The following is a 14,311-nucleotide window of genomic DNA, read 5'->3' on the forward strand; positions in this document are numbered from 1 at the left end:
GGGAAAAGCAGAAATCCTGTCTGCACTTTGCTTTTTGTTCAGCAGCGTTTAATTTGCATATTTGTGGTCAAAAACCATGCTGAAAAAGAAGCAGCATGTCAGTTGTTTTTGCCATTTCTGCAGCGTTTCCTTAACATTGGAGTCAATGAGAAATGGCAAAAAGCAACTAAAATCACAATTCCTGCGTTTTTCATGCTTTTTACCTGCTTTTCAACTGCGTTTTTGGCTCCAAAAACGCATGCTTTTCTGGCATAAAATTAATGGGTTCTAATGTTCCTTTACACACACACACAATAACCGAAAATTTAAATGCTAAAAAATAATAAACTTTAGCTATTTTTCTGTTAAAATGTGCATAACCACTATTATTACATTTAAATTGATAATTTCTCATTTAATTTTATTAAAAGTTAATTTTATAATTTTTTTCTCTTTTTTCAATCTTTTTGACTATATCAACTTTATTTCTCAGTGTCTTGATCTCAAAAACGCATCTGCAGAAACGCAGGTGAAAACGCAGGTAAAAAGCGCTAAAAACGCACTAAAAACGCGGTAAAAACGCATGCGTTTTTAGCGCTAAAAAATGGTCAAAAGCCATTTGGTCAAAAACCAAGGGAAGGAAAACGTGCAGAATAAACTGCAGGTACTCCGACGCAACGTGCGAACATAGCCTAAGACAGTATTGTATGACCCAGAGAGGTTGAGATAATTTATAGTCAACTTTGAGTGACACTAATAGATTGGTGGATTAGTCCCTGATACTTAACTTGGTTGATTATTTTTATGATCACATATTCACACAGATGCGAAAAGATAAAACATTATTTTTGGATTTTTTTAGCAGATATTTAAATACATAATAAAACATTCTTCTGTGATTTTTTTTTATTTTTGGCGCAAATTCTTTAGTACAGAAAAGCTTTGATTTCCCACTGAAAAACACAACAGCACTTTTATTTTTTACATACGTTTTACTTTCTTACTTACCAGTCTGTGCTTTGTATTGTTTATGATTATTGTACTTGTCCCTATTATGTATACCCCTTTCACATGTAAAGCGCCATGGAATTGATGGCGCTATAATAATAAATAATAATAATAAATAATAATAATTTCTCAGGCTCCCCATAGAAGCCTTTAGAGAAAAATCATACAAAATAAAATTAGTTCAAAAGCGTCTTTAGACTCACAGTGGGCGAGTGTTTTTTATGAAAGGACATCCTTTCTTGATTTTATAGTTAAAAGCAAAAAAATTTCAAAACAAAAAAGTGAAAAAAAAAATGCAATATTTATGCTACGTGGCCTTAAAGTGAAACACTAAACACGAGATTTTGATTGTTTAAAAACAAACAAACAAAAAAAGATTATAAAAAGTTGATAGTCTAATGATGGTGCTGTTTCTATGAAAAAAAAAAAAAGTTTGGTCTAGCGGAAAAGTTTGTCCATAAAAGCCAGCAATAGACAATGGGGGAAAGGCCAGGCATGTGCCAACTAATGAGTGTCAAGTGGACATTCCGCAGAGCCACAAAGAAAGGCCCCTGCGAGGGAACAGATTAAATCACTCTGAACAAGGACTGTTCCAGGCTTCATTAGTTATTATTACCCAGCAAATATGGTGAGCAGAATGTACACATGTCAGCTGGGAGTGACAGACAATAGCGTGGACAACTTATAAACTCCTTCTCGCTGAGAGCGAGTCCATAAAACAACCGCCTGGCACATTTGGATTCATGTGGCAACACCTCCTAATGCATAAACCACCAGATGACACAGATGGGGCAAAACCAAACATGAAAAGGGGCCTCCATTGTGCGCTCTCTGGACTTGATTTGATAGTCATTCAGGCAACTAAATGCAGATTGCTCTCCAGGAAACAAAAAAAAAAAAAGAAAAAGAAAAGAGGAAAAAAAAAGAAAAAGAAAAGAGGAAAAAAAAAAATCACTGGATCGTTTAACAAATCTGTGGAATTACGGCGGATCAAAATCCCACATTAACCCTTACATTACTGTGCCTGTCCCTTGGGGAGGGAGGCAGAAGGCTTTTTTTTTAAAAAAATCTTATTAGTTTTTAATAACAATAACAGATGATCAATAATCATATAATCTCTCAATACAATATGGTTATGTTAATGTACAAAATTACAGATAGTAAATCTCCTCAAATCCCATCCCCCCACCCGATGAAGGTTTTTTTTTTTTAAACGAAATACTATAAACTATAAATTTAATTTTCTAAAAAAATTTAAAAAAAAAACAAAAACAACATTTTTAAAGTTTATCGTTAACAAATCTTTCTGATCAAAATGTGTTTGGCCTCTTCAAAGCCATAAAAAAAGAACACGGTCCGTGTATACACGCTGCGGGTCTTCTGCTGATTGTGGATTTTTAAAACTTAGGTGTTTTTTTTTGTTTTGCTTTTTAAATAAATATTTCGACTTCTTGAAGAAACCTGATTGTGCATGTGTGTGTGTGACATGAGAGTTTACAAGGTTAAATTACTATCTGAGGGAAGGTAATCTGGCAGAGTCTGAGAACAGCCTGCAAACACTACAATCTGCATCTAGGAGGGCATTTGTCATCATTAGCCGGGCTCTGACAGCTGGCACCCACTGTGTCCCAAGCTTCAGAAAAAGTAGCAAAAAAACCCTGGATTTAAGGAACCATTGTCTAGTACTTGTGCAGTAAGAGGGGTTCAAGTGGGATGGTCAATAAATAAATACATTGGATAATGCAAGTGGCAGAGGAACGCTGTAGTGTTCACTTATATACTAACTTTATGCTGCAGAATGTAAGGGGGGGAAAAGACATGTTGAACAGATTTACATAATTATCAAATGCTGACCTCTACAAATAAATATTCTGCCAAAGTGGTAATAATTGCTTTAACATTGCCTGGGAATTCTAAAACATAACATATGTAAAAAAAAAAAAAAAAAAGATCAAATAAAAATAGTTGAACAATATTACACAATATATATATATACATATACATATATATATATATATATATGCACGTACACACACACCCACATATTATATATATATATATACACACACACGCACACACACACATATACACATACAGGTAAAATATATTGAATATATATGTATATATATACAGAGAGAGAGAGGGATACAGTATATATGTGTGTGCGTATATATATATATATATATATATATATACACACACACATATATATACACACACACATATATATACTGTATCTCTCTCTCTCTCTCTCTATATATATATATATATATATATATATATATATATATATAATGTAATGTTGTTCAAATATTTTTATTTGATATCTTTTTTTTTTTTTTTACATATGTTATGTAAAAAACACACACACATACATGATAGCTAGATATATAGATACCGTACATAGATATATTTATATTAAAGCCAGTATGTATTCAGTATACAAGTAGTGTGCAATACAAAAAAAAAAAAAGGAAAATATACAATGTATTGATGCATTGACCTCGTCTGGTTGTGTGTATGTACTGTACATATTATATATTCTTTTTTATGTATAAAATATATATAAAAATATATAATCTATATATGTTATATATAAATAAAAAATATAAATATATATATATATATATATGTATAATTATAAGAGTATATAGAATGACATATATATATATATATATATATATATATATATATATATATATATACATACATTATATATGCCAATGCATGTAAAGCGCTGTGGAATTAATAGCGCTATATAAATTAATAAGTATTATATATAAATAAACCATATATGCACATATACTCCTATACACACATTTATATATATTATATATATATATATATACATAGATAGATAGATAGATAGATATAGTTTTTGCATAGATATAACTGTGTATATGTTTATATATGTATATATTATGTACATACACCAAGCCAAGGGGTTCAATATATAATGAAAAATCTATTTTTTATTGTGTAATAAATATATATATATATATATATATATATATATATATATATATATATATATATATATATATATATATATATATATATACACATACATACATACACATACACACACACACACACACACACACACACACATACATACATACATATATATATATATATATATATATATATAAATGCACACACCTACATACACAATTTCTTTCACTTAATGAGCTTTATCCCATTTGAGATTTTCTATTATGCAAACCAGTTCCCATTCAAATCCAAAAAATTATTTTTGCGCTAATGTGAAAACTATGTAAATGAAGGACACTCATTTATCAGAAAAGCTGACAACCATTCCATATTGCAAGTGCGAAATGAAAATGTTTTTTAAAAAAAAGAGAAGAAATTAATTAGTTTTATTTTTATTATTTTTATTGCACTGACTGGAGGCAAAACAAAATTAGTCATCCAGCAACTAAAAGAAAAATAAATAAATATTTATACTTTCTTTTTTTTTGTAATTTACACACATATGGCTTTTGCCTGCTATACTGAGCACCACCAGGAGCACAGACGCCTATGGCTATATTGTAAACTTGCAGGTTAGGTACTGTGCTAATGGAGAAAGTGGATTTCCATGAGTGTGTGACTGTATATATATCATGTGACAATAGTAAAAAGATTTCGAAGAAAAAACAAAATCAAACAATTAAATGTTTTTCTTTATAAAAATAATTTTAGTGAGATAAAAATGTTAATAAAGAAAATATCTTATTATTATTATTATTATTAGGTACCAAAATGATTGATTACCTAATATTTTATTTTACACTTAAAATTACCAACACAGAACAGGAGCACAAAGTATTTCTACCAAAGGACACGATTACAAACTCAGAATATTCGCTTTATTTCTTAAAGGTGGCGTGTAGAATATTCTGGTAATCAGGTAAATCTATGTGTTTTGCCATTCACGCTCTATAATCATCTTAATGAGGTTACAATGAATAGTTCTTGGGTTGTGCAGGACCAGGCTCCGCTCCCTTCATGCAAAACTCTCCTTTCTTAATCTATTCCCGTCTACATAATTGACCTTTGCTGCCCTTGTCTTGGAAAATTGTTTCCTTTTCTGCTATGGCAGGGCGGCTTTTTACCACGTTATGAGCACAAAATGTTAATTATTCTAGTTCTGAAGCCGCCATGCAGAAGGGAAGAGGGGATAACGTGCTTTGTCTTACACCAATAGTGAACTATTAGTGCAACTTTGTATATAATATATACAAAAACACACAAATACACACAAATTGCTATCTGTAAGGATAACAAAAAAAAAAAACAAAACATTTTTCTAGCCATGATTTTTATACTAAGCTAACCATCAGTTTATTTCAGCCTCCTGTATTGTATGATGCACAATGAAAGTGTCCTTCATACAAATACAATATGCAAAAAAAAAAATGGCCTGGGAGCCATTTCTTCCCATTTGTTTTCTATTTCATAAAATGACTTCATATGACATTTGCGGAGCTATAATGGAGGAGTTGCTAGGCAACCAAGCAAAATTGGCTCCAGGCAGTTGAATTACAGATTTCAAATTTTGCAGGGAACTTTTCACTGAGACAAAATCACGTGAGAACTCCAACATCAGGGGGAGAAGGGGATATATACACACACACACATATATATATATATATATATATATATATATATATATATATATATATATATATATATATATATATATATATATATATATATATATATATATATTATATATATATATATATATATAGACACGCACATTATAATATATATATTATATATATATATATATATATATATATATATATATATATATATATATATATATATATATATATATATATATACACACACACACACACACACACACAGATATATATATAGACACGCACATTATAATATATATATACACACACACAGATTATATATATATATATATATATACATACACACACATACACACGTATATGTATACATACATTATATATACTGTACAAGCATGTGCCTTGTTTTCTTTATGATTAATGTACTTGTCCCTACTATACGTACAGCTTTCCCCATGTAAAGTGCCATGGAATAAATGGCGCAATGATAATAATCATAATATACGCACACACACATACAGTATCTATACATGCACACACACACACATACATATATATATATATATATATATATATATATACACATTATACACATACATTATATAAGTAATATTCACTTATATAGCACTATTAATTCCATAGTACTTTATATACATTAGCTACACTGTCCCCATTGGAGCTCACAATCCAAATTCCCTATCAATATACTTTTGGTGTGTGAGAGAAGCTCACGCAAACACAGGGAGAACATACAAACTTCTTGCAGATGTTGTCCTAGATGGGATTCGAACCCAGGACCCCAGTGCTGCAAGACTGCAGTGCTAACCACTGAGCCAACGTGCTGCATACACACATATATATTTTATATATATATTTTATATATATATATATATATATATATATATATATATATATATATTATACATATAAATATATATATATATATATATATATATTATACATATAAATATATATATATATATATATATATATATATATTATACATATAAATATATATATATATATATATATATTATACATATAAATATATTATATATAACTATATACTGTATATATATATATATATATATATATATATATACACACACATACACACATTATATAAACATATACATTACACACATACATACACACACAGACACACATTATACACACACACACATTATATACACATACATTATATACACACACATATAAACATATACATTACACACACAAACACACGCACACACATTATACACAGATTATATATACACATAATTCTAGTAATATTTTGTGATTAACACTCCTACTGATAACAGAAATAAAAGCTGTGATTTTGGCATTTGCATATTAGAATAATTGAGAGTTAATGGCAGTGTATATTTCTGTCACTGTATAACGTGACTGTAATCAGTGCACCTCATCAACAACACAAGATTCATATAACTAGAATATGTGTAACAGACCAATTGTGTTTTCCAAATAGAAAAAACCCAATATCAATACCTGTAATTATTAAAACTCTACAAATCTATCATTACAATAAAACTGTTAAGAAAACCAATTCTGCAGCAGCAGCGGGAGGGGGCGCTGTGATCTGTGCTGGTGTGAGCGGGGCCACCGACCAATCAGAAGTCGGCTGTCATTGGTACAACGCGGAGCACAAGGGAGTCCTGCTCTCATTGGCTGCTATAAGCCACACCTCCATATTTTGCTTGAAGCTTTTTCTATATGGCTTGTATAAACACAGAGGGCAGCAGCAGAGCAGCACAGACTGTGCACAGGAGCACGCCGGAGTGTGACGTCACAGCTCCAGGTATACAGCACCGAGGCGAACACACGCCAGTATAGTAGGTGCTAGCATCATCACATGAGGCGGCTAAGAGCCGCTGCTGTTGCTAGGAGACGGCGCAGCGTGAGCGGGATGTGGCCGGGTCCAGCAAGTCAGGAGCAGCAGAGGCCGCGCAGCTCCACAGCCCGCCCGATACACCGGCACTGTACAGCCCATATCATATCTACACACCGGCACTGTACAGCCCATATCATATCTACACACACCGGCACTGTACAGCCCATATCATATCTACACACCGGCACTGTACAGCCCATATCATATCTACACACACCGGCACTGTACAGCCCATATCATATCTACACACCGGCACTGTACAGCCCATATCATATCTACACACACCGGCACTGTACAGCCCATATCATATATACACACTGGCACTGTACAGCCCATATCATATCTACACACTGGCACTGTACAGCCCATATCATATCTACACACTGGCACTGTACAGCCCATATCATATCTACACACACCGGCACTGTACAGCCCATATCATATCTACACACCGGCACTGTACAGCCCATATCATATCTACACACACCGGCACTGTACAGCCCATATCATATCTACACACCGGCACTGTACAGCCCATATCATATCTACACACCGGCACTGTACAGCCCATATCATCTCTACACACCGGCACTGTACAGCCCATATCATATCTACACACCGGCACTGTACAGCCCATATCATCTCTACACACCGGCACTGTACAGCCCATATCATATCTACACACCGGCACTGTACAGCCCATATCATATCTACACACCGGCACTGTACAGCCCATATCATATCTACACACCGGCACTGTACAGCCCATATCATATATACACACACCGGCACTGTACAGCCCATATCATATCTACACACCGGCACTGTACAGCCCATATCATATCTACACACCGGCACTGTACAGCCCATATCATATATACACACACCGGCACTGTACAGCCCATATCATATCTACACACCGGCACTGTACAGCCCATATCATATCTACACACCGGCACTGTACAGCCCATATCATATCTACACACACCGGCACTGTACAGCCCATATCATATCTACACACCGGCACTGTACAGCCCATATCATATCTACACACCGGCACTGTACAGCCCATATCATATCTACACACCGGCACTGTACAGCCCATATCATATCTACACACCGGCACTGTACAGCCCATATCATATCTACACACCGGCACTGTACAGCCCATATCATATCCACACACCGGCACTGTACAGCCCATATCATATCCACACACCGGCACTGTACAGCCCATAACATATATTCACACCGGCACTGTACAGCCCATATCATATCTACACACCGGCACTGTACAGCCCATATCATATCCACACAACGGCACTGTACAGCCCATATCATATCTACACACCGGCACTGTACAGCCCATATCATATATACACACACCGGCACTGTACAGCCCATATATCTACACACCGGCACTGTACAGCCCATATCATATCTACACACCGGCACTGTACAGCCCATATCATATCTACACACCGGCACTGTACAGCCCATATATCCACACAACGGCACTGTACAGCCCATATCATATCTACACACCGGCACTGTACAGCCCATATCATATCTACACACCGGCACTGTACAGCCCATATCATATATACACACCGGCACTGTACAGCCCATATATCTACACACCGGCACTGTACAGCCCATATCATATCTACACACCGGCACTGTACAGCCCATACATCTACACACCGGCAATGTACAGCCCATATCATAGATACACACCGGCCATCTGTGTGCATTCATACAGTGTGTGTGTGTGTGTGTGTTGAGCATATATATACACACACACACACTGTGCATAGATACAGTAGATAGATATATCTATCTATGCATCTATTACACACACACACAAATCCTCCCCCCACACACATATACGGGGGATATTTATTTATGCGTGTGTGTGAGAGAGAGAGACATATATATATACACACACACACACACACACATTTTATATATATATATATATATATATATATATATATATATATATATATATATATATATATATATATATATATATACACATATACATATACACACACATATGTACACTCCCCACACACGTTTTATAGTATATATCGACCCCATATAAAATTATATTACTATGCATGTATATGTGCGTGTTGTTTGTGTGGTTGGTGTATGTATATTATACACATTATATCTGTATGTATTCTACTGTGTATATAAATATAGAGTATAGAAATAATATTCAATTCTATGCTTGTGTATAGATAGAATGTCTTGTATCTGTGTTCAGGCTGCACAGCACCGGTCACACTGCGGACAATATTGAACCCAACATCTATTCTATATTCACATTTCAGGGCTCTGGACACGTTTTATTTTGTTTAACGAAAAATTCTATATCATGTTCCTAATAAAAAGAACATGAAATATCGGGGTGAGTATAGGTAGAATCTCCATTCATCCCCATCTTAATGACCCGAATATTAATGATCTAGATTTGCCCTCCCTCCTTTTCCTATAATTTATTGCACATTTTTTTCTGTGTATTTTATCCCCATTATCTGTATTTGGGAGGGGGAGGGGGGGGTGTACAGATCAGATCGGCTGTGATCGGTCGCTGCGGTCACACAGCATTGTAGCATTGTGTTACACTGTTTCATTCCACTTTGTGGTTCACTGTTACTTTGTGTTACATTAATCGCGCTCTCCGGAGCCTCCAGCCCTGTATCCTAACCACCGCACATGGCTTCAGCCCCTGCACCCACAGCACAGTCTGATGCCCATCACATGCCAGCCCTCACACTCAGGTTTGGAGGGGGTGATGCCCTGGTGCTGGGTGGCACTGCCCCGGTGCTGGGTGGCAGCTCTCACACTCAGGTTTGGAGGGGGTGATGCCCCGGTGCTGGCTGGCACTGCCCCGGTGCTGGGTGACAGCTCTCACACTCAGGTTTGGAGGGGGAGATGCCCTGGTGCTGGGTGGCACTGCCCCGGTGCTGGGTGGCAGCTCTCACACTCCGGTTTGGAGGGGGTGATGCCCTGGTGCTGGGTGGCATTGCCCTGGTGCTGGGTGGCACTGCCCCGCTGCTGGGTGCCAGCTCTCACACACCGGTTTGGAGGGGGTGATGCTCGGGCTTCCAGATGGAGGAGGAGACTCGCCTGATGTCATTGGCCGGCTGCCGGGCCCTCCCTTTATAATAATTCCCACAGTCGGGCTGTAGTATACAGCATCCACACTGTATACAGTGGCACAGCTGAGGGCCGGGGCACAGGCTGTATATAAAGCTCTCCGCACACTGCCCCTGCCCTGGCCTCTGGAGGAGGGGCTGCACCCTGTCGCCCACCACCTTCCATGCAGACCCCCAGCCCTCCTGAGCACTGAGCGCTGTTCCTCGCCCCGGACTCCTTCCTTCCCTAAAGTTGGCTCCCGCCCCGGCTGCCGCCTTGGATCCCTCGGCTTACTGCGAGACTCCGGTGTACAATCCGGATCTCTGCCCCAACATGATCGCCGCCCAGGCCAAGCTGGTGTACCACCTGAACAAGTACTACAACGAGAAGTGCCAGGCCAGGAAGGCGGCCATCGCCAAGACCATCCGCGAGGTGTGCAAGGTGGTGTCCGACGTCCTGAAGGAGGTGGAGGTGCAGGAGCCGCGCTTCATCAGCTCCCTCAACGAGATGGACAACCGCTACGAGGGGCTGGAGGTCATCTCCCCCACGGAGTTCGAGGTGGTCCTCTATCTCAACCAGATGGGGGTCTTCAACTTTGTGGATGACGGCTCCCTGCCCGGCTGCGCGGTGCTGAAGCTGAGCGATGGCCGCAAGCGGAGCATGTCCCTGTGGGTGGAGTTCATCACGGCCTCCGGGTACCTGTCCGCCCGCAAGATCCGCTCCCGCTTCCAGACCCTGGTGGCCCAGGCCGTGGACAAGTGCAGCTACCGGGACGTGGTGAAGATGGTGGCGGACACCAGCGAGGTGAAGCTGCGGATCCGGGACCGATACGTGGTGCAGATCACGCCGGCCTTCAAGTGCACCGGCATCTGGCCCCGCAGCGCTGCGCACTGGCCCCTGCCCCACATCCCCTGGCCCGGCCCCAACAGGGTGGCGGAGGTGAAGGCGGAGGGCTTCAACCTGCTGTCCAAGGAGTGCCATACCCTGGCCGGCAAGCAGAGCTCCGCGGAGAGCGACGCCTGGGTGCTGCAGTTTGCAGAGGCGGAGAACCGGCTGCAGCTCGGCGGCTGCAGGAAGAAGTGTCTGTCCGTGCTGAAGACCCTGCGGGACCGGCACCTGGAGCTGCCCGGACAGCCGCTCAACAACTACCACATGAAGACCCTGGTGTCCTACGAGTGCGAGAAGCATCCCCGGGAGTCGGACTGGGACGAGGCCTGCCTGGGGGACCGGCTGAACGGCATCCTGCTGCAGCTCATCTCCTGCCTGCAGTGCCGGCGCTGCCCGCACTACTTCCTGCCCAACCTGGACCTGTTCCAGGGCAAACCCCACTCCTCCCTGGAGAATGCGGCCAAACAGACCTGGAGGCTAGCCCGGGAGATCCTCACCAACCCCAAGAGCCTGGAGAAGCTCTGAGCCCCCCGGGGCGCCTAAGACTCCGTGCCCGGGACATGCCGGCTGTGTGACCATGCCAGGGTGCCGGCTGTGTGACCAAGCCCTACACACTGCCAGGGTGCCGGCTGTGTGACCAAGCCCTACACACTGCCAGGGTGCCGGCTGTGTGACCATGCCCTACACACTGCCAGGGTGCCGGCTGTGTGACCATGCCCTACACACTGCCAGGGTGCCGGCTGTGTGACCATGCCCTACACACTGCCAGGGTGCCGGCTGTGTGACCTTTCCAGGGATATGCTAGGGTGCCGGCTCTATTATGCCAGGCTGCCGGCTGTGTGACCATTCCCGGGATATGCTAGGGTGCCGGCTCTATTATCATGCCCTACACTGTGCCAAGCTGTGTGTCCATGCCGAGGATATGCCGGCTGCTTTCCCATGCCCAGGATTTGCCGGCTGTGTGCCCATGCCCAGGATCTGCCAGGGTACAGCTGTGTGCCCATGCCCAGGATCTGCCAGGGTACAGCTGTGTGCCCATGCCCGGCACCAGGACACTGCTCCCCCACTTCTACCCCTGCACAGCCTCAGAGGCCCCCGGGATTCCCGAGGAGCTCCCTGTGATGGCCCCTTCCCCAGAGATCTGCTGTTCTTCATTCTAGAAGGACAATGTTCCTAGCGATGCTCCATGCTGGGAGTTGTAGTCCTTGTCCCGCATCTTGTGACTGTCTGTGAGGTTGTGGCTGTCGTGGTTCTGTGCTTGGATCCTCCGGGACTTTGTATTGTCTGCTCTGAAGATACCGTGAGAAGGTAGCTTTCTTTTTGTATTGGGAAGAGTCAGAACTCTGAAGTTTACATTTGCTCTGTTCTAGGCCTCTGACATTCCGTCATTATACTTGAAATGTTATTTAAAAAAAAGAAAAATATTCAAATTAAATTTGATTTTTTTTTTTTTGCTTATACGATGGCGCTTGGAATTATTCTATATATTTGAAAATGCACTTGAGATACACTGGAAATGACTTCTGTGATCGAGATTTTAAAACTGTTGCGGATTTTAATTTAATTGCAATTAATAAATTACGTAAAATTATTATTAATTTTTTTGCTGCGGGTTGTCATTAATATTTGTTTACAAAACAACAAAATAAAAGAGAATGTTCTGTGGATGAAGGAGACTTCAGTGCCCTGATCTAGATTACACTTCTGGAGGCAAAAAATCGAGAATCTCAACACGTGTAGAATGGAAAGAAACCAATTCTCAGGTCTGTGTTTAAAACATTAGGAATTAAAAACTCTACAAAACATTTTTTTCTATAAATGTATCTTTCCCATTTTCTTAAAAAAACTAAACTGATTTTTTTTTTATTTTCCATTTTTATACTTTCCACAAAAATATTATATTTATTTTTTTTACATACAAATTGTATCTTTAGACTTAAATTTATCATTACATTATTATTTTTTTTTCGAAATTATGCTGTTCATATTTTTATTTACTACTTTAATTTCCTCAGTTTCTTTATATTATTTCTTTACACCATTTCTCTTTCTTTGCAGAGTTTATTTCTACACATATTTTTATTTACCACTTTAATTTCCTCATTTATATTATTTCTTTACACCATTTCTATTTCTTTGCAGACTTTATTTCTACACATATTTTTGCTTTTTTTTTTCCTACGGATTTATGATTTTCTGTATTTTTTTCCTTCTATTTACAGTTCATGTAATATTTACAGAAATTCAGATAATCCTCCGACAAATATTTAATTAAATTACAAAGAATAAAAACAAATCTATTATTAGGGCAATTAGAAATACAATGAATAATGTTAGAAGATGACTAAGAACATAGATGGAATATTTTCAGTTCCCAAAACCTAATTATATTTCTACTAAAATTTCCCCCAGATAAATGTCACTCCGAAGATCTAATAATGAGGGGGCCACATTTAGCTTTTTGTTAAAATATTACCGGTTCTTAAGATCAATAAATGGTTTTGGGTTATTAGATTTCTTGTCACCTCCGGGTAAATACAAAATGTACAAGATCAAATCTGGGGAAGGGAATTTCTGCTCCTTTTTAGCCCTGTGAGAAAGGCAGGAGAGGAGGACACAAGACAAGAGGATAGGAACCTGCAGAACATCTACACATCGGGGCTCACAAATGATACAAAGATACAGAACCAAGGCAGCCCCGTGTCACAGTCAATCCCTCCGCATACTAAATTATCATGTCATATTTATTTATATCATAACTCCA

The 14,311-nt window shown here is 39.1% G+C and overlaps 2 protein-coding genes across 5 annotated transcripts in view; one reads left to right on the plus strand and one right to left on the minus strand.

The window, feature by feature from the left end:
* The window catches only part of NBEA (neurobeachin), a 1,081,445-nt gene that overhangs the window by 308,875 nt on the left and 758,259 nt on the right, over positions 1–14,311 (minus strand). The window lies entirely within an intron of this gene.
* On the plus strand, positions 10,693–13,145 carry MAB21L1 (mab-21 like 1). The gene has a single exon (XM_075337328.1). The coding sequence runs from the start codon at positions 10,993–10,995 to the stop codon at positions 12,070–12,072; it is 1,080 nt and encodes a 359-aa protein (XP_075193443.1). The 5' UTR covers positions 10,693–10,992; the 3' UTR covers positions 12,073–13,145.

This window comes from Anomaloglossus baeobatrachus, chromosome 2 (genome assembly GCF_048569485.1).
Source record: "Anomaloglossus baeobatrachus isolate aAnoBae1 chromosome 2, aAnoBae1.hap1, whole genome shotgun sequence".
NCBI lineage: Eukaryota > Metazoa > Chordata > Amphibia > Anura > Aromobatidae > Anomaloglossus > Anomaloglossus baeobatrachus.

Bases quoted from the DNA above. Each gene is read 5' to 3' on its own strand.
- MAB21L1 (XM_075337328.1), top strand. From the start codon at position 10,993: ATGATCGCCGCCCAGGCCAAGCTGGTGTACCACCTGAACAAGTACTAC.